We start from the raw sequence: 26,997 nt of genomic DNA, 5'->3' as shown, positions 1-26,997 counted from the left end.
TTCTGCTGCTTCTCCCGAGTACGGGGATACCACATGTGGGGGACTTTTTGGGAGTCTAGCCACGTACGGGACCCCGAAAACCAAGCACTGCCTTCTGGATTTAAATATAAAACGCTACAAAAAAAAACTGTTAGCGATCGCAGGGATCAGGCCTGACTCTGCGAATGCTGCAGTTATGTGTTTAGTGTTTTGTAAGTGACAGTGATCGATCGATACTGCACTTGGGTGGGCTGGGCAGAGGGGCAAAACGCAGGTGCCAGCAGGTATCTGGGCTGATCCCGCTAACAATGCGGTTTTTTGGAACCCTAAACTGCTGGGGACGCTAGTATAGATCTGATCAGATCAGATATTGATCTGTTCAGATTCTATACCACTACGGGAGGTGTATGCTTTGCGCGTGGGTGTTAGCGGTACTGGCACTAACCTAGCTCTGTCTGGGGCGACGCAGAGCCTGACCCTAAAACCTAATTGATATCACCCGCCGGGTGATCAGGGGGTTAAACCTTTATTGGGTAATAAATGGTGGGTGCCCTGATGCTATAAAAAGAAAACTAACCAGAGTCACCCAAAACACTTAAGACGGTGATCACTGGTGAAAGGGTTAACTAGGGGCAATCAGGGGGTTAAAATATTTATTAGGTAGTGAATGGGGGTCCCTGGCGCTATATAAAAACCTGACGGGGAACCTAAATAACTAACTGGCTAACCAGCGTCACTTATACGGTGATCGCTGGTGAAAGGGTTAACTAGGGGCAATCGGGGAGTTAAAACCATTATTGGGTAGTATATGGGGGTACCTAGCGCTATAAAAACCTGGCGGTGAACCTAAAAAAATAACTAGCTACCTAGCGACACTAGTGACACTAATCCAGCGATCAGAAAAATGATCGCTTAGTGACACTGGCAAAAGGGGGTGAAAGGGTTAACTAGGGGCAATCAGGGGGTTAAAACCATTATTGGGTAGTATATCGGGGTACCTAGCACTATAAAAACCTGGCGGTGAACCTAAAAAAATAACTAGCTACCTAGCGACACTAATGCAGCGATCAGAAAAACGACTGCTTAGTGACACTGGCAAAAGGGGGTGAAAGGGTTAACTCTAGGGGCAATCAGGGGGTTAAACCTTTATTGGGGGGTGGTAGGGGGCTACCCTGGACCTAACACTAACTGCCCTGACAGTTTTTACTTTTACAACTGACACTGAATGCAGTGATCAGTAAATAAATGATCACTGCAATCAGTGACACTGTGACTGGGAGGGGGGGCGGGGGGATCGGGGGGGAGGGGTTTGTGTGCCTATGTGTACCTACATGTTAGTGTAGTGTTGGTGCACACTTACTTTCACTCTTCTCCTCGTAGTCCGGTCAAAAAGACCGCCCCAAGGAGAATGACATCTTTTTTCTCCCTGCCCGGGTTTACTATACACAGTGGGAGGAAGCTTCTCATTCGCCAGGAGCGATCGAGAGGGGGTGGCCAGAAACCAACGGCCATCCCCTCATCCCGGATCGCTCCTGAAGCGAAACGGACCACCGCATCCAGCGGGAGGGGGACCCCCCACCCGCTGGAAGGCAAGCACGTACATGTACGTGCTTGTGCCTGTACATGCCATTGTGATGACGTACATTGGCATGCGGCGGTCCTTAAGTGGTTAATACTCCTTAAAGCAGGGCTTGACAAATTTGCTTGGAATCTAGGAGCCAGCTAAAAAAGTTAGTAGCCAGGTCCGTAACGGCAATCCGGGTGAGGGGAAGATAGCGCGGCCCCCCCCACCTGTCTCCAAGTCATTGCCCATAGCTCTTAGAGGGACATTTTATTTTATTTTTATTTTTTCAAATGACAAATGTTTTTTTTGTTTTGTTTTTTATTGCATTTTTGTGTAAATATGAGATCTGAGGTCTCTCTGACCCCAGATCTCATATTTAAGAGGACCATGCTTTTTTCTATTACAAGGGATTTTTACATTCCTTGTAATAGGAATAAAAGTGACAATTTTTTTTTAAAAGAACAGTGAAAAAATAAAAAATAAAAAGTTAAAATAAGAATCGCGATCGGTAGAGCGAGAGTAATAATTCTAGCCCTAGACCTCCTCTGTAACTCAAAACATGCAACCTGTAGAATTTTTTAAATGTCGCCTATGGAGATTTTAAAGGGTAAAAGTTTGTTTCCATTCCAAGAGCGGACGCAATTTTGAAGCGTGACATGTTGGGTATCAATTTACTCAATTTACTCGGAGTAACATTATTTTTCACAATATAAAAAAAATTGGGCCAACTTTACTGTTGTCTTATTTTTTTAATTAAATAAATAATTTTTCCCCAAAAAAGTGCGCTTGTAAGTCCGCTGCACAAATACGGTGTGACAGACAGTATTGCAACGACCACCATTTTATTCCCTAGGTTGTTAGAATAAAAAATATATATAATGTTTAGGAGTTCTAAGTAAAGGGGAGGAGATGGGCGGGCAGTGAAAGCTCCATTAGCATTGCTGGCTGTCATACCAACAGCCACCAATAGAGGGCGCCAGAGTCCAGAAGGAAACATAGGACCGCAGAAGGCCTCAAATCCGCGGCCTCAATTACCGGCCGGCGGCGGCGCGGCCCGACGCGATCACGCCGGGGGGGTGCACGGAGACAGGATACCGCCAGCTGTGCTGCCCCAGGCGCCAGGTCGCTAATTGTAGTCGCAAATGCGACCTGGCGCCCGGGGTTTGTCGAGCCCTGCCTTAAAGGGTATGTTACTCCAACATTTCATATTTCTAATATATTTCTATGTTACCATATACTTGTTGTGCTATGTTTCTATGTTACCATATATTTGTATTACTAAGTGTCCTGTTCTTTTTTAAGCTTCCTTTGTGTGAAATACCTAGTGATTCTGACTTCCTTTTTCAAACTGACAACCCCCGGGCATGGAAGCACATCCAGCCCATTGTGGTACATTGTTTAGACATCTGTTGACAAACTGCCTGTACTACTAATCACAGAAAAGATCGGTGTACTGCAGTTTCTCTGTCTCCTGCAGTGTATGTCTTTCTCTGCAGTTTACACAGGACTGTGTCTGTGCTCTGTTCAAGCTGCTCCTTCCACACCCCCATTGTCACAAGCAGTCTTCACTCCCACCTTTCTAGATACAATATATACGGCGCTACTTGCATAAACTTACAAATGCATATGCAAATTCATACGCAGGTAACAGTGTAAACCAGGGTTGTCAAACTCAATTACATCGAGGTCCGCATCAGCATAATGGTTGCCCTCAAAGGGCCGGTTGTATCTGTAAGATTATATAAGTTTACCCAGGGCTTTCTGTCTGAGAGAATAGGTGCAGGAACTCAACAATGCCCTCCCCTGCTGAATCACATCAAGCATTGGGTCTGGCCAAACAGTGGGAGGATCTTAAAGGGGGCAATAAATATCAGAGTGCATTATGTGCGGAGTTCAGGGGTGCCCTATGTGCAGAGTGCAGTGTTCAGGGGTGCCCTATGTACAGAGTGCAGAGTTCAGGGGTGCCCTATGTACAAAGTGCAGTGTTCAGGGGTTCCCTATGTACAGAGTGCAGTGTTCAGGGGTGCCCTATGTACAGAGTGCAGTGTTCAGGGGTGCCCTATGTACAGAGTGCAGTGTTCAGGGGTGTGTTACATATAGACTGCAGGGTTTAGGGCGTGTGCTATGCACATCGTGTAGATTTCAGCTCTCTTGGCTGTCCAAATCTCACTTTCACCCCTCCTTGCCTCTGACCGCTACACCATTCTCTGCCATCCCCCACCTTTGCACACATCTCAACACCCCCCCCCCCAAAAGGTTTCCTCTCATCTCACCTACCCGGCCCAGTTCTAGTACCTCATGGTAGTGCAGGTGTCTCCGCGCCCCTCTCTCCCTGGCAGGAAGATCATTGGTTGGAATCTGTGTAACCGGGCACAGATTTGGAATCACAGTGCAGCTTACCATGTGGTGCTCCATCCCACACTGCACCTGCCATTTGAATCTTCCTTGTGTGCAGGGCAGGAAGGGCATTTGACGGTGGCAGAATGGCTCCTCTGCACGAAACGCCGTAGCTGTACGGTGGTCGCTTTAAGAGGTGTAGCAGGTGTGTGCGCGGGCGCATCACTGAGGAGCCAATGCACGTGCTCGTGACAGAGCAGGAACCTCAGATCTGTGTGTGTAAACACACAAGTCCATGTCCAGTCAGGGGAGAGGAGACAGATCGTGTGTTCCTAGTACATAGAAACACGATTGGTCTCCTCCCCCAGTCAGTCCCATCCCCCCACAGTTAGAACACACAGTGAGGGAACACATTTAACCCCTTGATTGCCCCCTAGTGTTAACCCCTTCCCTGCCAGTGACATTTATACAGTAATCAGTGGCTATTTAATAGCACTGATTGCTGTAAAAAATGTTAATGGTTTAAAAAAAAAAAGCAGATCGCCGCCATTACTAGTAAAAAAATAAAATAAAATCAATAACCTATTTTGTAGGCGCTTTTGTAAGTGCTAATGTTTGCACAAACCAATCAATATACGCTTATTGAGATTTTTTTTTTGCCAAAAATATGTAAATGACATATCAGCCTAAACTGAGGAGAAAAAAAAATGGGATATTTATTATAAAAACTAAACTAAACTAAAAAAAAAAAAAAAAAGAGAACACAGTTTAAAAAGCTATATGCATAGCACTAAATGGGCCTGGTGTTATACTCCAGTAATATATACAGTTCATGTCCTACTGATGCCCCATACACACGATCATCAGAAATTCCATCAGAAAATACTTGGATGGTTTTTCCGACGGAATTCCGCTCAAGCTTGCCTTGCATACACACAGTCACGCATAAGTTCTCTGAACTTTCGACCATCAAGAACGTGGTGACAAACAACACTACGACGAGCTGAGAAAATTAAGTTCAATGCTTCCGAGCATGCATCAAATTGTTTCCGATCATTTGTGATTTTTTGCACGTCCAAATTGTATAAAGACGAACGCATTTTCGGATAGGAACTTTTTCCAACCGAAAAATAGAGAACCTGCTCTCAATCTTTTGCTGGCTGGAATTCTGCCAGCAAAAGTCCGATGGAGCATAAACACGGTCGGAATTTCTGACCAAAAGCTCACATCCGACTTTTGCTGGCAGAATTTCTGATCGTGTGTATGGGGTATAAGAGTAACTTTTCATTTTATTAAAACCTCCACAAATGTGTGCTCTAGCTAGAGCTCTTCAGAAAGGTTGGTATGTGATGTAAAGAAAAAATAAATAAAAAAAATGACACAATGAAACCATGAATAATAGTGTCATGCCATGAGTGTGCAGCCATGTATACAGAACAGTGGTTGTTGAATTCAGCATAACAATAGCATGAAATGATCATACTAAAGCAGAAAAACATGTGGGTGTTTTGTCAATGTGTTTGTATTATATGTCAGGGGAATGGCTGAGTGTGTGTCTTCTTTTATGGACAGTCAGCACATGGAACACGTAAACGAACACACTGATTTCATCACACATGAGTGAAAACATTCAACTCGTAGGAACAATCACCATCAGGTCTAAACTACACAAAGCACAAATCAAGCACAGCTGTGTGCAATTACATAACCCTTTAGGTATGGGTACCACTGCCATAAGTAATAATAGGGAACGCCAGAGATTTATGTATACTACACAAAGTCAAATCCATACATAGGTCAATGTGTAATAAAAGAACATAAAACATTGTAACAGGACCTCCAGTGACAGATACCAAATCCTGGACCACGTTATGTAATGCAGAACACGCGCCTTCATAAACTGCTTGTATAGAGATTTCTATACACAAAAGAATATATAATAATTATTCCTTGCACAGAACATTTTAGGTTACTTTCATTCTGTCAGCAGACTTATAATTTGATATACTGAATTCAAAAAATCCCACCAACTCTTCTAATCAGAACAAAATTCAGATAACAATAAATTTTTGTGTGCAAAGGCTTTTTTTGGGGGATGGGGGTATTTTGGCCCTTTTGTCTGTATTTTCATCCTATTAACACCCGTTGTCAAAATTTGACTAAGTTGTCACTAAACAAATGGTAAGAGTAAGGGAAAATCACCCAACAGGGCCACCTGCAACAACTCTCTAGGATGGGAGTTTTGTTGACTTTGGAGACATTTTATTTCCTGTTGATTCTCAGAAAAGGAAATGAAAGAAACTCTCAGCAGAGGAACTGAAGCAGTTTTACCCTTCCCATAGTGCAGTGATGGTGAACCTTGGCACCCCGGATGTTTTGGAACTACATTTCCCATGATGCTCACCTACACTGCAGAGTGCATGAGCATCATGGGAAATGTAGTTCCAAAACATCTGGGGTGCCAAGGTTCACCATCACTGCAGCTAGTGTATCTAAAAGTAAAAAAAAAAATTTTTTACATACACTTTAAAAATGCTTTGTATGCTAAAATGAACTAATAAAGACAGACAGTGCTACACTCAATGTGAATAAAATAAAAAATAGAAGAAAAACCTTATCACAGCTGCTAGCCTTTAACATGTGAATACCACAATGTATACAATTAAAAATATTAAAGTACTGCCATAAACATGTCCACACATGTACAATAAGTACAGTACTGACACTGCCATAAACATGTCCACAGTTATACAATGAGAACTGTACTGGGACTGCCTTAACCACTTCAGCCCCGGACCAATAAGGACCAGAGGTCTTTTTCCAATTTCGCACTGCGCTGCTTTAACTGGTAATTGCGCGGTCATGCAATATTGCACCCAAACGAAATTTGCGTCCTTTTCTTCCCACAAATAGAGCTTTCTTTTGATGGTATTTGATTGCCTCTGCGATTTTTATTTTTTGCGATATAAATGGAAAAAAAGCGAAAATTTTGAAGAAAAAAGATATTTTCTTCTTTTTGTTATAAGAAAAATCGAATAAACTAAATTTTAGTCATACATTGAGGGCAAAATTTATTCAGCCACATGTCTTTAGTAAAAAAAATGTCAATAAGCGTATATTTTTTGGTTTGCGCAAAAGTTATAGCATCTACAAACTAGAGTATATTTTCTGGAATTTACACAGCTTTTAATTTATGACTGCCTATCTCATTTCTTGAGGTGCTAAAATGGCAGGGCAGTACAAACCCCCCCAAATGACCCCATTTTGGAAAGTAGACACCCCAAGGAAATTGCTGATGGGTATGTTGAGCCCATTGAATATTTATTTTTTTTGTCCTAAGGGATTGAATAAGGACAAAAAAAAAATAAAAATTACAAAAAGTTGTCACTAAATGATATATTGCTCACACATGCCATGGGCATATGTGAAATGACACCCCAAAATACATTCTGCTGCTTCTCCTGAGTACAGGGATACCACATGTGTGGGACTTTTTGGGAGCCTAGCCGCGTACGGGACCCCGAAATCCAAGCACCGCCTTCAGGATTTCTAAGGGCATACATTTTTTTATTTTACTCCTCACTACCTATCACAGTTTTGAAGGCCATAAAATGCCAAGATGGCACAAAACCCCCCCAAATGACCCTATTTTGGAAAGTAGACACCCCAAGCTATTGGCTGAGGGCCATGTTGAGACCACACATGCCATGGTTATATGTGGAATTGCACCCCAAAATATATTCCGCTACTTCTCCCGAGTATGGGGATACCACATGTGTGGGACTTTTTGGGAGTCTAGTCGCGCACGGCACCCCGAAAACCAATCACCACCTTCAGGATTTCTAAGGGTGTAAATTTTTGATTTTACTCCTCACTACCTATCACAGTTTCGAAGGCCATAAAATGCCAAAATAGCACAAAACCCCCCAAAATGACCCCATTTTGGAAAGTAGACACCCCAAGCTATTTACTGAGAGGCATGTTGAGTCCATGGAATATTTTATATTTTGCCACAAGTTGCGGGAATATTACAAACTTTTTTTTTTTTTGCACAAAGTTGTCACTAAATGATATATTGCTCACACATGCCATGGGCATATGTGAAATGACACCCCAAAATACATTCTGCTGCTTCTCCTGAGTACAGGGATACCACATGTGTGGGACTTTTTGGGAGCCTAGCCGCGTACGGGACCCCGAAATCCAAGCACCGCCTTCAGGATTTCTAAGGGCATAAATTTTTTTATTTTACTCCTCACTACCTATCACAGTTTTGAAGGCCATAAAATGCCAAGATGGCACAAAACCCCCCCAAATGACCCTATTTTGGAAAGTAGACACCCCAAGCTATTTGCTGAGGGCCATGTTGAGACCATATTTTTTTTTTTTGTCCCAAGGGATTGAATAATGACAAAAAATAAAAAATAAATTTTTTTTTACAAAAAGTTGTCACTAAATGATATATTGCTCACACATGCCATGGTTATATGTGGAATTGCACCCCAAAATATATTCCACTACTTCTCTCGAGTATGGGGATACCACATGTGTGGGACTTTTTGGGAGTCTAGTCGCGCACGGCACCCCGAAAACCAATCACCACCTTCAGGATTTCTAAGGGTGTAAATTTTTGATTTTACTCCTCACTACCTATCACAGTTTCGAAGGCCATAAAATGCCAAAATAGCACAAAACCCCCCAAAATGACCCCATTTTGGAAAGTAGACACCCCAAGCTATTTACTGAGAGGCATGTTGAGTCCATGGAATATTTTATATTTTGCCACAAGTTGCGGGAATATTACAAACTTTTTTTTTTTGCACAAAGTTGTCACTAAATGATATATTGCTCACACATGCTATGGGCATAAGTCAAATTACACCCCAAAATAAATTCTGCTGCTTCTCCCGAGTACGGGGATACCACATGTGGGGGACCTTTTGGGAGCCTAGCCACGTACGGGCCCCCGAAAACCAAGCACTGCCTTCCGGATTTAAATATAAAATGCTACCAAAAAAACTGTTAGCGATCGCAGGAATCAGGCCTGACTCTGCGAACGCTGCAGTTATGTGTTTAGTGTTTTGTAAGTGACAGTGATCGATCGATACTGCACTTGGGTGGGCTGGGCAGAGGGGCAAAACGCAGGTGCTAGCAGGTATCTGGGCTGATCCTGCTAACAATGCGTTTTTTTGGAACCCTAAACTGCTGGGGACGCTAGTATAGATCTGATCAGATCAGATATTGATCTGTTCAGATTCTATACCACTACGGGAGGTTTATGCTTTGCGCGTGGGTGTTAGCGGTACTGGCACTAACCTAGCGCTGCCTGGGACGACGCAGACCCTGACCCTAAAACCTAATTGATATCACCCGCCGGGTGATCAGGGGGTTAAACCTTTATTGGGTAATAAATGGTGGGTGCCCTGATGCTATAAAAAACAAACTAACCAGAGTCACCCGTAACACTTATACGGTGATAACTGGTGAAAGGGTTAACTAGGGGCAATCAGGGGGTTCAAATTTTTATTAGGTAGTATCCTACCTATCCTAACCTAAATAACTAACTGGCTAACCAGCGTCACCAGTGACACTTATACTATGATCGCTGGTGAAAGGGTTAACTAGGGGCAATTGGGTAGTATATGGGGGTACCTAGCGCTATAAAAACCTGGCGGTGAACCTAAAAAAATAACTAGCTACCTAGCGACAGTAGCGACACTAATGCAGCGATCAGAAAAATGATCGCTTAGTGACACTGGCAAAAGGGGGTGAAAGGGTTAACTAGCGGCAATCAGGGGGTTAAAACCATAATTGGGTAGTATATCGGGGTACCTAGCGCTATAAAAACCTGGCAGTGAACCTAAAAAAATAACTAGCTACCTGGCGACACTAGCGACACTAATGCAGCGATCAGAAAAATGATCGCTTAGTGACACTGGCAAAAGGGGGTGAAAGGGTTAACTAGCAGCAATCAGGGGGTTAAAACCATTATTGGGTAGTATATCGGGGTACCTAGCGCTATAAAAACCTGGCGGTGAACCTAAAAAAATAACTAGCTACCTAGCGACACTAGCGACACTGATGCAGCGATCAGAAAAATGATCGCTTAGTGACACTGGCAAAAGGGGGTGAAAGGGTTAACTAGCGGCAATCAGGGGGTTAAAACCATAATTGGGTAGTATATCGGGGTACCTAGCGCTATAAAAACCTGGCGGTGAACCTAAAAAAATAACTAGCTACCTAGCGACACTAGTGACACTAATGCAGCAATCAGAAAAACGATCGCTTAGTGACACTGGCAAAAGGGGGTGAAAGGGTTAACTAGCAGCAATCAGGGGGTTAAAACCATTACAGGGTAGTATATCGGGGTACCTAGCGCTATAAAAACCTGGCGGTGAACCTTAAAAAAATAACTAGCTACCTACCGACACTGATGCAGCGATCAGAAAAATGATCGCTTAGTGACACTTGCAAAAGGGGGTGAAAGGGTTAACTCTAGGGGCAATCAGGGGGTTAAATCTTTATTGGGGGGTGATAGGGGGCTACCCTGGACCCAACACTAACTGTCCTGACAGTTTTTACTGTCACAACTGACACTGAATGCAGTGATCAGTAAAGAAATGATCACTGCAATCAGTGACACTGTGACTGGGGGGGGAGGGGGGGGATCGGGGGGCGAGGGTTTGTGTGCCTGTGTGTACCTACATGTCAGTGTAGTGTTGGTGCACACTTACTTTGTGTCTTCTCCTCGTAGTCCGGTCAAAAAGACCGCCCCGAGGAGAATGACATCACTTCCTCCTTCCTGTGTAAACAATACACAGTGGGAGGAAGCTTCTCATTGGCCAGGAGCGATCCAGAGGGGGTGGCCGAAAACCAACGGCCATCCCCTCATCACGGAATGCTCCCGAAGGGAAACGGACCGCCGTATGCAGCGGGAGGGGGTCCGATCGGACCCCCCACCTGCTGGAAGGCAGGCACGTACATGTACGTGCTTGTGCCTGCCTGTGCCATTGTGTTGACGTACATTGGCAATACGGCGGTCCTTAAGTGGATAAGCATATCTGCGGACATGTTTATGGCAGTGCAAGTACGGTACTCATTGTATATCTACAGACATGTTTATGGAAGTGCCAGTACTGTACTCATTGTATATGTGTGGACATGATTATGGCAGTGCCAGTACGGTACTCACTGTATCTCTGCGGACATGTTTATGGCAGTAAACAAACAACAGCAGGTATACTTTAAAACGGCCTATCATATACCTCTCTGCGCCAGACTAAGACCTTCATACACCTCCCAAAATTATATATATATATACTCACGTATATGAGCCCCCTTAAACAGTGAACGCACACACGTAAATAAAAGAGTATATATATATATATACACATATATATATATATATATACATACACATATACACTTCCTTTCAAGCGGATGCCTGCATATGTAATAAATGCTAGAACCACACTATACTTGATAGTAACTGCTGAGTATATTAAAACCCAGCAGAGCGGACAATAGTAGCAGCCATTAAAAAATTTATAATAAAAATATATAAAAAAAGTTATACGAACAATTCATCAATATATACGAGAATATCAGTATAAAAACAGCGCTTATTTTTATAACAAAAAGTCCTTTGTAGAAGTCGTAATAAAGGGCGCCCTCGGTTGAAGTCGGAAGTCGCTACCGGAAGTGAGGTGTGCGCTCCACCGCTAACCACGGACCAGGAAGTGATACCCAGTGCATACAGGGGAACACTGGTGAATGGTTCTGGAATCGATAATTCGGTGAAGTACACGTTTTTAACGCTGATGTTACTCTTTGTTAATGTACGCATATATTGAAGTGGGTGACTTTGCTGATATGTGTCAAACTTTTTAAAAAATAAAACAGTATTATGCTATGTATACATTCTGTTTCATTTCTATGATATACTTGGAGGACTACTTGTGACTGCAACGCTAAAGGGGGATATATATGAATATTACTATATCCATTGAAGTGATCACTCCTTAAGGCTTATCTTATCAGCAGTGTCTGGTGAGTTTAACCCCCGAGGGGGGTACGCATCGCTTGTGGTGAAGCACTCCCGGTTTATGGTGGAAGAAAGTTTGGCAGCACCTTTGATCACCTTACAACGTTGATTAGATCACTATAGGCACTTTATCTGCACATTTTGGAACTGTCTAGTGATTTTTTTGTTTATTACGACTTCTACAAAGGACTTTTTGTTATAAAAATAAGCGCTGTTTTTATACTGATATTCTCGTATATATTGATGAATTGTTCGTATAACTTTTTTGATATATGTTTATGGCAGTGCCAGTACTGTACTCATTGTATCTCTGCGGACATGTTTATGGCAGTACCAGTGCTGTACTCATTGTATATGTGTGGACAAGATTATGGCAGTGCCAGTACGGTACTCATTGTATATGTGTGGTCATGTTTATGGCAGCTTCTGTACTGTACTCATTGTACATCTATGGACATGTTTATGGCAGTGCCAGTACTGTATAAAAAATATTTACAATATGAATTAAAGTAAATAGTAGCGCTGACTTAATAAACACTATAAATCAATAAACCCAATGACAGGTGATAGTGATTGAAAACTGATACAGTAAACAAATGAAAAATTAATAAAAAAAAAATCTGTGATTAAACAGTCCATAAATGACACCAGAATGTCTCAAATGAAAGATAAAATGATCCTGATGTGAAATCTTCAAAACTTTCACCACACCACGTGCAATCAGTCTTTCCACTCCCCTTTGGTTACGCACTCACCCAATAGCGATGCCTTACACTCGCATGCTCGGCAAAACAGCATCAACCCAGCCAACATCCTGATGTTTCGTCATCATGACTTACTCATGGGTAGCCACGAGTAAGTTGTGATTATGAAATGTTGGGACGTTGGCTGTACGGCAACCAGTTGACGCTATACCAGAAGTGACATTCCGAGGAGCACGATCTCTCGTTGGTGAGGTTCAGTTCACACATTTTGTGTCCGCTGTGACCATACTACGCCAGTACTTGCTGCTGCAAGTGGATGTCTCTATGCTTTATTGATCTTAGCTTATGTGAGAGCAATGTTTGAAGCTTTTTAATAGAAATACATTTTTCACAATGATACTGCACTAGGAGCACTTTGTTTTATTATATATGGAGAGTCCATGATATCGGGTGTCACATCTGGATATCATTGGATGTTTAACCCTTTAAGTGTTGATGCTGTTTTGCCGAGCACGAGAGTGCAAGGCATCGCTATTTGGTGAGAGCATAACTAAAGGGGAGTGGAAACACTGATTGCACGTGGTGTGGTGAAAGTTTTGAAGATTTCACATCAGGATAATTTTATGTTCCGTTTGAGACATTCTGGTGTCATTTATGGACTGTTTAATAACAGACATTTTCTTTATTATTTTTCATTTGTTCACTAATGTATCAGATTTCAATCACCATCACCTGTCCCCAAATAAGCCCTACCCTGAAAATAAGACTTACAAGGACTTTAACTAGGGCTTATTTGGTGGGTAGGGCTTATATTGCAGCCATAACCAACAATCATGCTAGGTCTTATTTTCAGGGAAACAGGGTAAGTAGGTGGACTCTGCTCTCTGTATGCATTCTAAAAATAGTTTTTCCATTTAAAGACACCTAATGCTGGCCATACACTATACGAAAAATCGGACAAACCCAATTCCAGCTTTCTTTTTCTTTGGATCTTGAAAAAAAAAAAAAGATCTCCCCACCAAAATGTTTAGTTTTGGCCTAAAACTATGATGGCATTCCATTCCCCTGATAGATTTTACATAGTATAGAATAAAATGTAAACGGGGAGTACAAGAGAGAGAATGACAACACTATAATGGCCTTGTGGCAGGGGCAGAGATCTAAACTACTGTGTGGAAATCTAACCAATGGGGTCTCTAACAGCTACAAGAACCCGGCTGGTAATTCAATACAATCGCTGCTCACACAACAGTGAAAATGTGGGGCTGTAAATATGAAAGAGATGAAGTAAAAAAAAAAGAAAAAAAAAAAAAGGACAATTAAGCAAGGAGATATTTTATGATAGATGAACCTGTCCACTCACCTCCTGCCTGAATGTGTTTGCCGTCCTCTCCAAGTGATCTGTTTTCCTTTGTGATGTCATTTTCCTTCTATCATTAAATAAATCCAAAGTCAATAATTGAAAAAAAAATTCCAGTAAAAAAAAAAAAAAAATCACTGAATTTTTCTTATGATAACATAGAACTATTTAATATCTGTTTTCTCAGTTATTAGAGCAACCCAGACCCACGAGCAGCAGAAACAACTGTGCTGCCTTGCTGAACTACACGGTGTAGGGCTACTTAGGAAAAGGCCAGTGTTGTACAACAGCAACAAAATCTACTGTTTGAGAGTTTACTGACCATCTCTATCCTAGAACAACAGAACTGCCATCACATCGCTTTTCAAACAATATTTAATAGTGCTTGCAGACAGCTCACCCACCTATTCAGGGTACAAGAGCACAAAGCAGGAGCTCTCCACAGCAATGAGGCCAACTGACCAGTGAAAATTCCAGTAGTCCCTCTGAGCACTTGACAAGAGGCTGAAACTGCAGCAAGAGCCATGGCTGGGGAGAACACTATTCAGCTCTTTAGTCTGCAAGAAATAATAAAAAAAAAAAAAAATAAGCCATGATCAGGAATTATAAACACAAGAATAACACTCCTAAACATGATTCACAGCAAACACAGTTCATTATAAAACACAATTTAGACTATTTTTGTTCTTCTATAAAAACTGATTTAAAGTGCATCTATGGTCAGAATGTAAAATCATATATTCATTTCCACACTGAATTTCAATTATTTCTAGCCTATTCCTATTAACCACCTCACTACTGGACACTTTTCCCCCCTTCTTGCCCAGGCCAATTTTCAGCTTTCAGCGCTGTCGCACTTTGAGACATGTCAAATCGCATGCCAAATCTCAGCCTGTTGGCGGTAACGGCACTGTCCCAATCCGTGCGACGCCGCACCGGTTACCAAAAGTAGTTTCCGCAATACTTTTGGCAACTTCGGGAGCGATTTCAAGACATGTGGGCATGAACCCACACAGATGTCTTTCAAATACCCCCCCCCCCCCCCCCGGAACTCGCACTGAAATGCGGTTTTGAAATAGTGCGAGTTCAGCTGAACTCGCACAATTTCCAGCCTGTGTTCAGCAAGGGCTGAATGACAATTGCACGGTCATGCAACACTGTACCCAAATTACATTAAATTTTTTAACACAAATAGAGCTTTCCTTTGGTGGTATTTAATCACCACTGGGGTTTCACATTTTTGGTAAATAAAGGAAATAAGGCAAAACATTTTGAAAAAAAAAAATAATAATTGTTTTCTTTGTTATAAAATGTTTCAAATAAATAAACTTTCTTCGTAAATTTATGTAAAAAATGTATTCTGCTACATTTCTTGAAAATAGTCAAAATCAGTGTATATTATTTAGTCTGTAAGAAAGTTATAGAGTGCACAAACTATGATAGAGATTATATTTTATATATATATATATATATATATATATATATATATATATATATATATATATATATATATATATATATATACACATACATACATACATAAACAAATATACCCCAAAGGACCCTTTTGTAGAGTCAAAGTGATTTAGTAAGAGGCATGGTGTGCTTTTTAAAGTTGTAATTTTTTGTTACAAATTTTCTGGGAAATTAAGAATTAAAAAAAAAAATGTTTTCACATTTTTTATTTTTTACATACTGTCACCAGTGCAGTACAGCGTCATCATGTAACTGGTGTGGCAGTGAGCAGGGACACTGACTGGTGACAGCATGTAAATAAAAAATAAATAATGTACTACATTTTTTCAATTTTTTTGAATATTTGTTTATTTTATTTTTCTTCATTTTGTTTTTACATACTGTGACCAGAGCATTAGTGTTATCATAGCACTGCACTACATTGGGGAGGTTATCAGGGTTTTTTTTTTTTTTTTTAAACACTAGTGAATTTCACTGCTATAAGCAAGCATTTTTACTGAATAAAAAAAATTGTTGTGATTAGCCACAGCTAACCACATGGTACAAATTGGCTGTGATCGGCCCTGTCTGTACAATGTGATAACAGTGACCATTTACAACTAGCAACATAATTGTACGGCATGAATCGCAGCCATTCATTGTTTACAATTGTCATGTGATCTACTGGAAGCAGGCCGGTACACTGATAGGTCTCCCACTCAGGTGCCATTTTACAATGGCCCGGGCAGGAAGCAGTTACATAGTTAGTAAGGTTGAATAAAGACACCAGTCCATCCAGTTCAACCTGAGTGAGTGTCTACAATTGTTCCTATCCCTGTAAATTGCACACTCACATCGGTCCCTACCCTCAAGGAGCCCACAATCCAAGGTTCCCATTCATATACTAGGGCCAATTATGGACAGAAGCCAATTAACCTCCCTGCATGTCTTTGGATTGTGGGAGGAAACCGGAGTGCCCGGAGGAAACCCACACAGGCACAGGGAGAACATGCAAACTCCAGGCAGGTAGTGTCATGGTTGGGATTCAAACCAGTGACCCTTCTTATTGCTAGGCGAGAGTGCTAACCACTACACCACTGTGCCGCCCTCTAAGTTAATCTGAACAATCTTGCCATTTGTAAACTTTGTGACAAATACTTGAACTCTCTGACGCATATTCACTATGCTTTGTGAATATGCACTGCAGTGTTGCACATTTCACAGAGCCTGCTTTCTGGACTGCAGAGGGGCTGAGAGGAGGAGTTTTAGGAGGCGGGGTCAGTACAGAAATCACTGTTTGCGGGTAGCAAGGTACTGTGGGATCTGCAGTCCTTAAAATTCCAAAGTAAACCAAAGAAATGGGCAGAAGAGAAGCTACAAAGCATGCAGAGAATTGAGGAAGTTGTGAAAAGCGATGACCAGCAGACGTACAGCACTCACAAAATGAAAAGGAATTTTTCAAGTAAGAATATAATGGATAGTCAAAAATAACTATTGTTTGTATAGCTATTAAAATGCTGATGTTATAAAAAAATCAAAGTGTATGCTGTGACCACTTTACTTCAAAATGTATCCAAATTCAACAAAAGTGTATTATATTGCAGCTTACCACTTCTTACATGAAGTTGCTCCATTGCTTTTTTTCTCAGGCTTTTTTCCTTAGTTTTTACCTGGCATTTCTTGTCCCAGGGTAGCTACACTCACTCTTCTACTGTATCCATGGACAGAGCAAAGGTTGTTATCAAGCCTGGACTTCAAATACCTGCTTTGTTCATTTTGGGGGTTAGAGGGATTAGTAGTTAGTGACACTAAACTGTGGTTTGAAAAGAAATTTACTCGACAGAGGACTTCTTATGGGTCTACAAGCTATTGTGTTATTCAATGTACTTATGACCCTTCCCGTGGGAGGCTTTGTGAACTTTTGTACTTACACTCTGATCCAGTCAGATACCATGAATCAGACCGAGACAGAAGAAGTACAGTTAAATCACACTTGTTTAACAATAATAGTAAATAGAAGAAACTTAGTCAAAACATAGCCAAAGTTTGGTAACCAGAACAGATATTCAGACAAGCCAGAAAGTCAGGAGGCCAGGGAACAGCGTAGTGGAACAGCAAGCAGGATCTGGTGCCAGAAGGAATGTCAGCCAAGCACGTTTTTAACAGGAACGCAGGAGAGCATACCTGTGATGTTGACCAAGGCGAAGGCAGAGATCATCTGGGCTGGATGGCTTAAGTAGGCAGGACTGAGGAGCAGGATATCAACAGGTGAGTCATTGTTGAGAGATAGGAGCTAGCAATTACCAGCTGACAGCTGAGCGGCCAGCTCATAAAAGGAAGGGCTGAGCCCAGCCCTGACAGTACCCCCTCCTTAATGACCCCTCTCCCTCGGAGGACCACCAGGCTTGAGGGGAAAAAGTCTATGAAAAACACGGAGGAGGACTGGGGCATGTACATCCAAGGATGAGACCCAAGAGCGTTCCTCCGGTCCGTACCCTTTCCAATGCACCAGTTACTGTATGCGCCCACGGAATCTATGGGAGTCAACAATGAGCTGTACTTCATACTCCTTATGGTTCTCAACCTGTACCCATATCAGTCAGGGGCTTGACCAGAGACGAGAAGTTATGAATAAACTTCTGATAATAGTTGGCAAAGCCAAGAAAATTCTGCAGAAGACATAAACCCACAGGTCGGGGCCACTGTAGGACTGCTGAAAGTTTCACTGGGCCCATCAAAAAACCAGCAGTGGAAATTACATAACCCAGAAATTTAACCTGTTCACGACGGAATTCGAACTTCTCCAATTTATAATAGAGATTGTTCTCTCTTATGCCGCGTACACACGTAGCCGACTATCTGGCGGACTTAGTCTGGCGGACTGTCCGCCGGACTTTCCGAATGAGCTACCTGCCCACACACGGTACTTTTGCGGCGGACTAAGTATGGCGTACTAAGTCCGCCGTACTTTTGAAATGAACGGACTCGCCCACAAACGCGGAGGAAAGTCCGCTCATTTTGAGCGCGGCTCCAGGTAGCCGGGGCCAGCGAATGGACTTAAAGGGGAATCCCTACCCCTAGGTCCATATCAGACCCTTATCCGAGCACGCTACCCGGCTGGCCAGGAAAGGGGGTGGGGACGAGCGAAAGCGCCCCCCCCTCCTGAGCCGTACCAGGCCGTGTGCCCTCAACATGGGGGGTGCCTTGGGGAAGGGGGGCCATGCGGCCCCCCCACTCCAAAGCACCTTGTCCCCATGTTGATGAGAACAAGGGCCTCTTCCCGACAACCCTGGCTGTTGGTTGTCGGGGTCTGCGGGCAGGGGGCTTATCGGAATCCGCGAGTCCCCTTTAATAAGAGGGCCCCTGGATCCCGGCCCCCATCCCTATGTGAATGAGTATGGGGTACAATGTACCCCTACCCATTCACCTGTGAAAAAAATTTAGAAGAAAAAAAAAACACAACACACAAGGGTTAAAATAATTTATTGCACAGTTCCGGGGGTCTTCTTCCGTCTTCGGGGGTCTTCTCGCCGGACTCCTCCGCTATCTTCTGCTAGCTCTTTCACTAGCGGAGGAGCCCGGCTTTCTTCTTCGGCGCCGCCCTCTTCTTCTGACTTCGGGGATCTTGTCCCCCTCTTCGGTTCTTCTTGCCGGGCCACCGCGCCTTCTTCTAGCTCTTTTACAAGTGGTGGCCCAGTCTTCTGTCGCCGTCTTCTGTTCTCCTCTTCTTCTCTTCTGGAGATGTTGCCTCGTCGCTGTCTCCGGTCACTATGACAGGACACGCGGCGTCTTATATAGGGACATCCCCGGATGATGTCCCCGCCCATTATGATGTCACAGTCCCAGCATCCTCTGGGACTGTGACATCATAATGGGCGGGGACATCATCCGGTGATGTCTGGGACTGTGACATCATAATGGGCGGGGACATCATCCAGGGATGTCCCTATATAAGTCGCCGCACGCCGAGCGTCCTGTCATAGTGACCGGAGACAACGACGAGGCAACATCTCCGGAAGAGAAGAACAGAAGACAGGGACAGCGGCGACAGAAGACCGGGCCACCGTTTGTAAAAGAGCTAGAAGAAGGCGCGGTGGCCCGGCAAGAAGAACCGGTGAGGGGGACAAGACCCCCGAAGTTGGAAGAAGAGGGCGGCGGCGAAGAAGAAAGTGGGGCTCCTCCGCTAGTGAAAGAGCTAGAAAAAGAGCAGAAGATAGCGGAGTCCGGCGAGAAGACCGCCGGAGCTGTGTAATAAACTATTTTAACCCTTGTGTGTTGTTTTTTTTTCTACATTTTTTGCACAGGTGAATGGGTAGAGGTACATTGTACCCCATACTCATTCACATAGGGTGGGGGGCCCGCAGACCCCGACAACCAACTGCCCCATGTTGAGGGCACTCGGCCTGGAACGGCTCAGGAGGGGGGGGGGCGCTCGCTCGTCCCCACCCCCTTTCCTGGCCGGCAGGGTAGCGTGCTCGGATAAGGGTCTGATAAGGACCTAGGGGGGACCCCCACGCCGATGATTTTTCGGTGTAGGGATTCCCCTTTCAGTCCATACCAGGTGACGGGGCCAGCGACGCCTCCTTCGCTGGCCCCGGCTACCTGGAGCCACGCTCAAAATGAGCGGACTTTTCTCCGGGCGGGAAAAGTCCGTTCATTTCAAAAGTACGGCGGACTGGCACACACACGGCCGTACTGTCTGCCGAAATGCGAGTCCGGCGGACAGATTGGTGTGCAAAACTACTTTCTTAGTCTGCCGGACCTTTGGGTAAAAAAAAAAAATCAGCCGGAGCCTACACACGGGCGGATTGTCCGGCGGACTTGAGTCGGTTGTCCGGCGGACTTGAGTCCACCAGATTTTTCCACCGGATTGTTTGATCGTGTGTACGCGGCATTAGATTCCGAAGCACATTCAACAGACATCTGTGTGGTGACTCTCCAGGGACTTGGAAAATATGAGGCTATCATCGAGATAAACCACCACACAACTGCAACAAATCTCGGAGGACTTTGTTAATGAATTCCTGGAAAACTGCCGGGGCATTACAAAGGCCAAAAGGCATTACAAGGCACTCATAATGGCCTGTTCTGGTATTAAACACAGTTTTCCACTCGTTACCCTCCTTAATCCTCATGAGATTGTATGCTCCTCTCTTATCAAGCTTTGTGAAAACTGCTGCTCCTTTGAGGCGGTCAAATAACTCTGTAATCAACGGAATCGGATAGGCATTCTTAATCGTGAAATGACTGAGACCCATATAATCAATACAAGGTCTCAGTTCACCACTCTTCTTCTTCACAAAGAAGAAGAGTGGTGCCAGCAGGAGACAAGGATTTGAAACCTCGAGAAAGTGCATCTGTAACATACGCCTCCACGGCCTTATCCTCCAAGACTGACAAAGATTAAACCCGGCCACGAGGGGGTAGGGCACCAGGTTGAAGGTCAATTGCACAATCATACGACTGGTGTGGAGGCAAATTACCGGCCTGACCTTTGTCAAAGACATAGCTAAAAATCACTGTACTCCTCCGGCAGGGAGGGGAGTGAAGAAGTGCATAGGACCTTGGCTACCTTCTGGAAGCATGTCTTACTGCATTGTGGTGATCAGGAGAGAACCTCAGCACGAAACCATGAATCAGACCAAGACAGAAGTACAGTTAAATCACACTTGTTTAATAATAAAAGTAAATAGAACAAAATAGTCGAAACATAGCCAAAGTTCGGTAACCATAATGGATAGTCAGACAAGCTAGAAAGTCAGGAAGCCAGGGAACAGCGTAGTGGAACAGCAAGCAGGATCTGGAGCCAGAAGGAATATCAGCCAAGCAAGTCTTTAACAAGAATGCAGGAGTCTCTGTGATGTTGACCAAGGCGAAGGCAGAGATCATCTGAGCTGGATGGCTTAAGTATAGGGGCCATATGAGTACATTCCCAAAACAAGTAGAGAAATGTGCCTGGTGTTGGTCAGCCTCTTTAACACAGGGGAGATACTGTAGGAAATAGAGAATGTAATTTAACTGGAGTCAGATATCATCTAGTAAAGAGCTTAATGGCCGTTTCCCGCATAGTAAGGGACCTGGTGCTTTTCTTGAGGTTTTTTTGGCAGCCATTACCTCTTCCATCATGTTCCAATGAGAGACAGGAAGGGATGGGAGAGGTAAATCTTTTATAAAATCATCTATATACCCTGAAACTGAGCTGCTGTCAGAAACCATGAATCAGACCGAGACAGAAGTACAGTTAAATCACACTTGTTTAATAATAAAAGTAAATCGAACGGTCAAAACATAGCAAAAGTTTGGTAACCGGAACGGATAGTCAGACAAGCCAGAAATCAGGAAGCCAGGAATCGGCATAGTGGAACAGCAAGCAGGATCTGGAGCCAGAAGGAATGTCAGCCAAGCAAGTCTTTAACGGGAGGGCAGGAGAAAGTCTCTATGATGTTGACCAAGGCAAAGGCAGAGATCATCTGGGCTGGACGGCTTAAGTAAGCAGGACTGAGGAGCAGGGTATCATCAACAAGCGAGTGACTGTGGAGAGATAGGAGCTGGCAATTAGCCGACAGCTGAGCGGCCAGCTCAGAGAAGGAAGGCCTGAGCCCAGACCTGACAGATCGAAACTGTAAGGAGCTTTGCTCCGTTTTGTGTAATACACTTCCCTTGTTTATATATATGTTCAGAATGCGCTTTCACCACGCTATATTTAAAAATGTCAATAATATTTTTGTAAAATATAATTTACAAATTCCATTCAAATATGTAATCTCAACTCAAAAAGTACCTTTTAATGCCCTCAAAACCTCTAAATGCCGCTGTGATCCAACTTCCTGTTAGAGGGTGGCTACATTTGTTCTCCATGGTCCAACTATACGTAGATATGTCACCACCCTCTCTTGCTTGCTCCTGGGATTGAATATGGACTATGTAATTTATAGTGCGCATAGAGCAGTGCAAATAACCACAACCAGCATCCACTGCTTTCTCCAAATGGAAGTGAGAAGCAAAAGTAAAGGTTCATGAGCTCACAGAGGACTTTACAAGGAGGCAGAAAAAACAGTTTCATTAAAAATAGATTACAGGGCCATTAAAGTGGACCTTCAGTTATTTTTTTTCATCTTTCCATCTATTAAATCTTCTGTCCTTGTTCTTTTAACTTTGGAGAGTAAAACATTTTTTTCTGCCAGTAAATACCTTATACAGCCCACTTTCTCTTTCATGTCTGGTAAAAAGTCTAGACTTATGATATCATGCACAGCTCTCTCTCTCACTCTCGTGAGCGTTTGCCAGGAAGGGAGGGGGATGAGTCTGAAGAGGGCCACTAAGAGCTGCAGAGCTGGAGGTGTGTGTCTGTGTAAATCCAGGAAGTGAACAGGCAGCAGCTTTAGCTGCCCACAGTTAAAATGGATGCAGCCAGACTTAGTAGAGGGAGGTTTCTGCTGCATATTTGGCAAGTACAGAATCACAATATATATAAAATATTATGCAAAGTGGTTGGAGGGAAGCTTCAGAATGGCAAAAATGTTTTTATTACAAATTATGTGAGCTGACTGCAGTTCATCTTTAAGAAAAGGAAAATCAAGTTTGTGCTTCCAAATCAGCTCACAGAAAGTGACAAGGACCCTGCATTTTAGCAAGACCAATAGGGATATTCTGCACTTGCTAAAAAATGTACTTAACCTGATAAAAAAAAAAAAAGCAAACTATTGCAGCAACAATATTGATGGACTGGTAACCTACAATATTTTACATTTTTCTTCTTGAGCTTAGATACACTTTAAGATTTAAAATACTTTGCTCTGCTCCCTACAACCCATTGTAAATTATATTATTATTATTATCACCACATGCCTGCTTTTAAGATTCTTATTGGAGCACACCTGTCTACATATTTTGCCTTGTTAACATGTCATTTGTATTAAGGTTATACCTGTATTCACACGAGTGGACCAATCAGGTCCGTCTGTCAGTTTTTCAGATGATCCCGATGGGACCCCCCCATTGTGCTCTATAAAGCGGTGGATGTAAACGGACATGCCGACATCCAGTCCGATCCACTAAAAACAAATGGATAGGGATTGGTTCCCCATCTATCTAGCGAATCAGATAGGAGAGCAGTCAGGTATAAAACAGACAGGCAGTCCATTTACAACCGACAGTCCACAAAGCAGTGCAGACACGGACCAGCCATCTGCCTGCTCGGCAGGGATCAGTGGAAAGATTCCCTGCTGAGCTGGTGGAGTCTGCCCCGCGTGAAAGGGGCCTTATACTAGTTCTTCCATTTTGTGTAAACATACATTAGGTTACATGGGATGATATGGCTTATTGCAAGCTTTTGTTTTGTTTTTTATTTCTGATTGTCAAATCCCATTTGTACTTTGAAAACATTAAAAACACTTGCTTCCCCACCCATAGTCCACAGGAGGGATCTCCCATTCTGGGTGGGCGTCATATGACGTCCTCGGCTTCCCGGCCACCTAGGGGGCATGCGCCCGCCGCGTCACTTGGGAGCCAAAACACACAGATCCACATCCTGTCAGGGGAGAGGAAACCAATTGTGTGTTTCCAGTACAGAGGAACACCGATCGGTTTCCTCCCCTTGCGTGTCCCCTCCCCCTACAGAATTACTCCCTAGGTAACACATTTAACCCCTTGATCGCCCCCTAGTGTTAACCCCTTCTTTGCCAGAGACATTTATACAGCAATCAGTGCATTTTTATAACACTGATCGCTGTATAAATATGAATGGTCCCAAAATAGTATCAAAAGTGTCCGATATGTCTACCGCAATGTCAGTCATGATAAAAATTGCATATTGCCACCATTACTAGTAAAATAATAATAATAATAATAAAAATGCCATAAATCTATCCCTTATTTTGTAGACGCTATAACTTTTACGAAAACCAATCAATATACGCTTATTGCGATTTTTCTTTACCAAAAATATATAGAAGAATACATATCGGCCTAAATGGAGGAAAAAAATTGTTGTTTTTTTAAATTAGGATATTTATTATAGCAAAAAGTAAAAAATATTGTGTTTTTTTTCAAACTTGTCACTTTTCTTTTGTTTATAGCACAAGAAATAAAAACCACAGAGGTGATCAAATACCACCAAAAAAAATCTAATTTGGGTACAGTGTTGCACGACCGCGCAATTGTCATTTAAAATGCAACAGCGCTGAAAACTTAAAATTGGCCTGGGCAGGAAGGGAGTGAAAATGCCCTGTATTGAAGTGTTAAATAAAGAACTAAAGAAGTTGTTCCCAAAACTAAGGATTATGAGACATCTCTTATTTTATGGAAAGTGGTCGAGCAACAATTAGGGATACATATGAGATTGCTGAATCATTTATTTCTGTGCTTAAAAATTGTAATACAGCAGTTAATATTGCCTCCAGCATAGATTTCTTATTTTTATAAAGAGAATAAATTGCTGAGTAAATACTGGATCATTTTATTTTCAGTGTGTTTGGATGCCTAGAAGGGAAGTGGCAAAACTATATATATATATTTTTTTTTACGTTTTTTTATTTTTATTTTTATTATTAAAACTGCCTATGGATGTAAACAGAAATAATTTCACATAAAAAAAAAATCCATATTTCTCTTAGGAACAACCTCAAATTTGGATGGGTATCTAACAAAATAAACAAAAAAAAGTTTTATCTGGATGAACTCATGCAGCAATGAAAAGCAAAAATTGCTCTGGAATTAATGTGATTAAATAACAGCATCTGTATGCTAAGCTACAAACTGCAATTTCAATTCAGATTTTTGATTATTTTTACTATTAAGTACTGAAGATTGTGAGCAAAAATTTGAAAAATAATGAAAAAAAAAATCAGAATTTTCCAATATTTAAAAACAGTCTCCATTATAATAAGAATATCCAAATTTATGGCCGTAGAGGATCAGGGGATCATATCTATCTAAATCTGCATACAGCTTGTCTGTGCTATGAAAATCCTGGACTGCTCACTATGTTGCTCATCTGAGATAGAAGAGTAACTATGAGGTCTGTGCCATGAAGTTCTACAGTTGCCAACAATATTTAATTAATACTTGGCATCTTTTTTTCTGGCAAATACACAGCGGCCATGCATGATCTGAAATCCTGGATAAGTAGCCAAAAATACATACAAACAAGAAACCCTGCTTTGGAGACGCTATTTGATAAAGCTATCGGGCAAAATAAAGACGAGATCTTTATAACACCAGACATGACTTCTAAATAAGTTTTTGGGGAAAATGTTCTCCATTTAGAATCACTATTTAATGCACTGCAATGTGCGCAAATCACCCAAAAATACATAATTTTAGGTTATCATCACTTGGTCTTTTCCTTTTAAACTAAAGAGATACTCCATAAATAGCCCCAAGATTGGCACAGCCAGTCTGCTGACCTGACTTTTCTCAGCTAGTTATCCAGTATAACCACTTGAAGAATACATACCTTCACGCTGGTACTTCAAGTGGTTACTGGCAGCTACAGGCATCATCCCAGTATTCTTGTTTCCAGGAGGCGATCAGATTTTTTTGTAAAAAGCCATTCGAGCGAGTAATTTTGTAGCCAGGGGGAGGGGTTGACCTGGTGGTGGAACCCACCCCACCAGTGCCTCCTTTGGAGAACCCAGAAGTGAAGCCGGCAGATCCAGTAGCTTACCATAGAGGATCAGAAGGTCCCTGATCAGATCTACAGTATTGGAGACCAGAAGCGATGAGCATTTTCTATCACTTCCAGTTTCCCTAGAAGTAAACAGCAACATTTTTAAAAATGAAAGGCATCTAATCACACGGATCTTGGTGTGATCAGAGGCTTTAAGGGCAGAGGAGATATCTGGGGTCTAATAGACACCTGATCTCTCCATAAAGAGTACCTGTCATTGCCTATTGCTCACAATACATGGGTGTTTACATTGCTTGTGACAGCAATAAAAGTGATCAAAAAAAATGAACTGTGTAAAAATGTAAAAATAAATGTTTAAAGCGCCCCCGTGCAAAGGCGTAGACAGGCTTTGGTCCCACACACATAAGTAAGTGATGATCGCACGACACATGTGGGGCATCGCTGCAAATCTCAGAGTGAGAGCAACAATTTTAGCGCCAGACCTTCCATGTAACTCTCCACTGGTAACCTGTAAAGGCTTTTAAAGAATCGCCTATAGAGCTTTTTAAATCCCGTAGTTTGGCGCTATTCCACGACCGTGTGCAATTTTGAAGCGTGACATGTTAGGCATCTATTTACTCGGGGTAACACCTTCTTTAATATTTTACCAAAAAATTGGGTAGTATTTTGTGTTTGTGTGCATTAAAATTCATTAAAGTGTATTTTTTCCCAAAAATATGCTTTTGAAAAAAAAAAATAAGTCGCTGTGCAAATACCACTTGACATATACAAAATTGCAAAAACCACCATTTATTCTCTAGGGTCTCTGCTGACAAAAAATATATATATGTCGTCTGTGGTCTAAGTAATTTTCTAGCAAAAAAAATAAAAAATTATTTTTACATGTAAACAAAGTGTCAGAAAAGGCCTGGTCTTCAAGTGGAT

At 42.4% G+C, this 26,997-nt stretch overlaps 1 protein-coding gene across 1 annotated transcript in view; it reads right to left on the bottom strand.

The window, feature by feature from the left end:
* Positions 1 to 26,997, bottom strand: part of OXNAD1 (oxidoreductase NAD binding domain containing 1) — a 116,823-nt gene that overhangs the window by 69,606 nt on the left and 20,220 nt on the right. The window contains exons 2-3 of the mRNA XM_077491377.1: positions 14,393 to 14,545; positions 13,992 to 14,058 (exon numbers count right to left, since the gene is read on the bottom strand). Of these exons, the coding sequence (XP_077347503.1) occupies positions 13,992 to 14,058; positions 14,393 to 14,514 (189 nt within the window). The 5' untranslated portion in view covers positions 14,515 to 14,545. The remainder of the gene's footprint in view (positions 1 to 13,991; positions 14,059 to 14,392; positions 14,546 to 26,997) is intronic.

This window comes from Lithobates pipiens, unplaced genomic scaffold (genome assembly GCF_037356315.1).
Source record: "Lithobates pipiens isolate NorthernLeopardFrog02 unplaced genomic scaffold, aLitPip1_a1.2 Scaffold_19, whole genome shotgun sequence".
NCBI classification, from domain to species: Eukaryota; Metazoa; Chordata; class Amphibia; order Anura; family Ranidae; genus Lithobates; species Lithobates pipiens.
The sequence above is the reverse complement of the archived record's forward strand: the minus strand, read 5'-3'. Positions and strand labels throughout refer to the sequence as shown.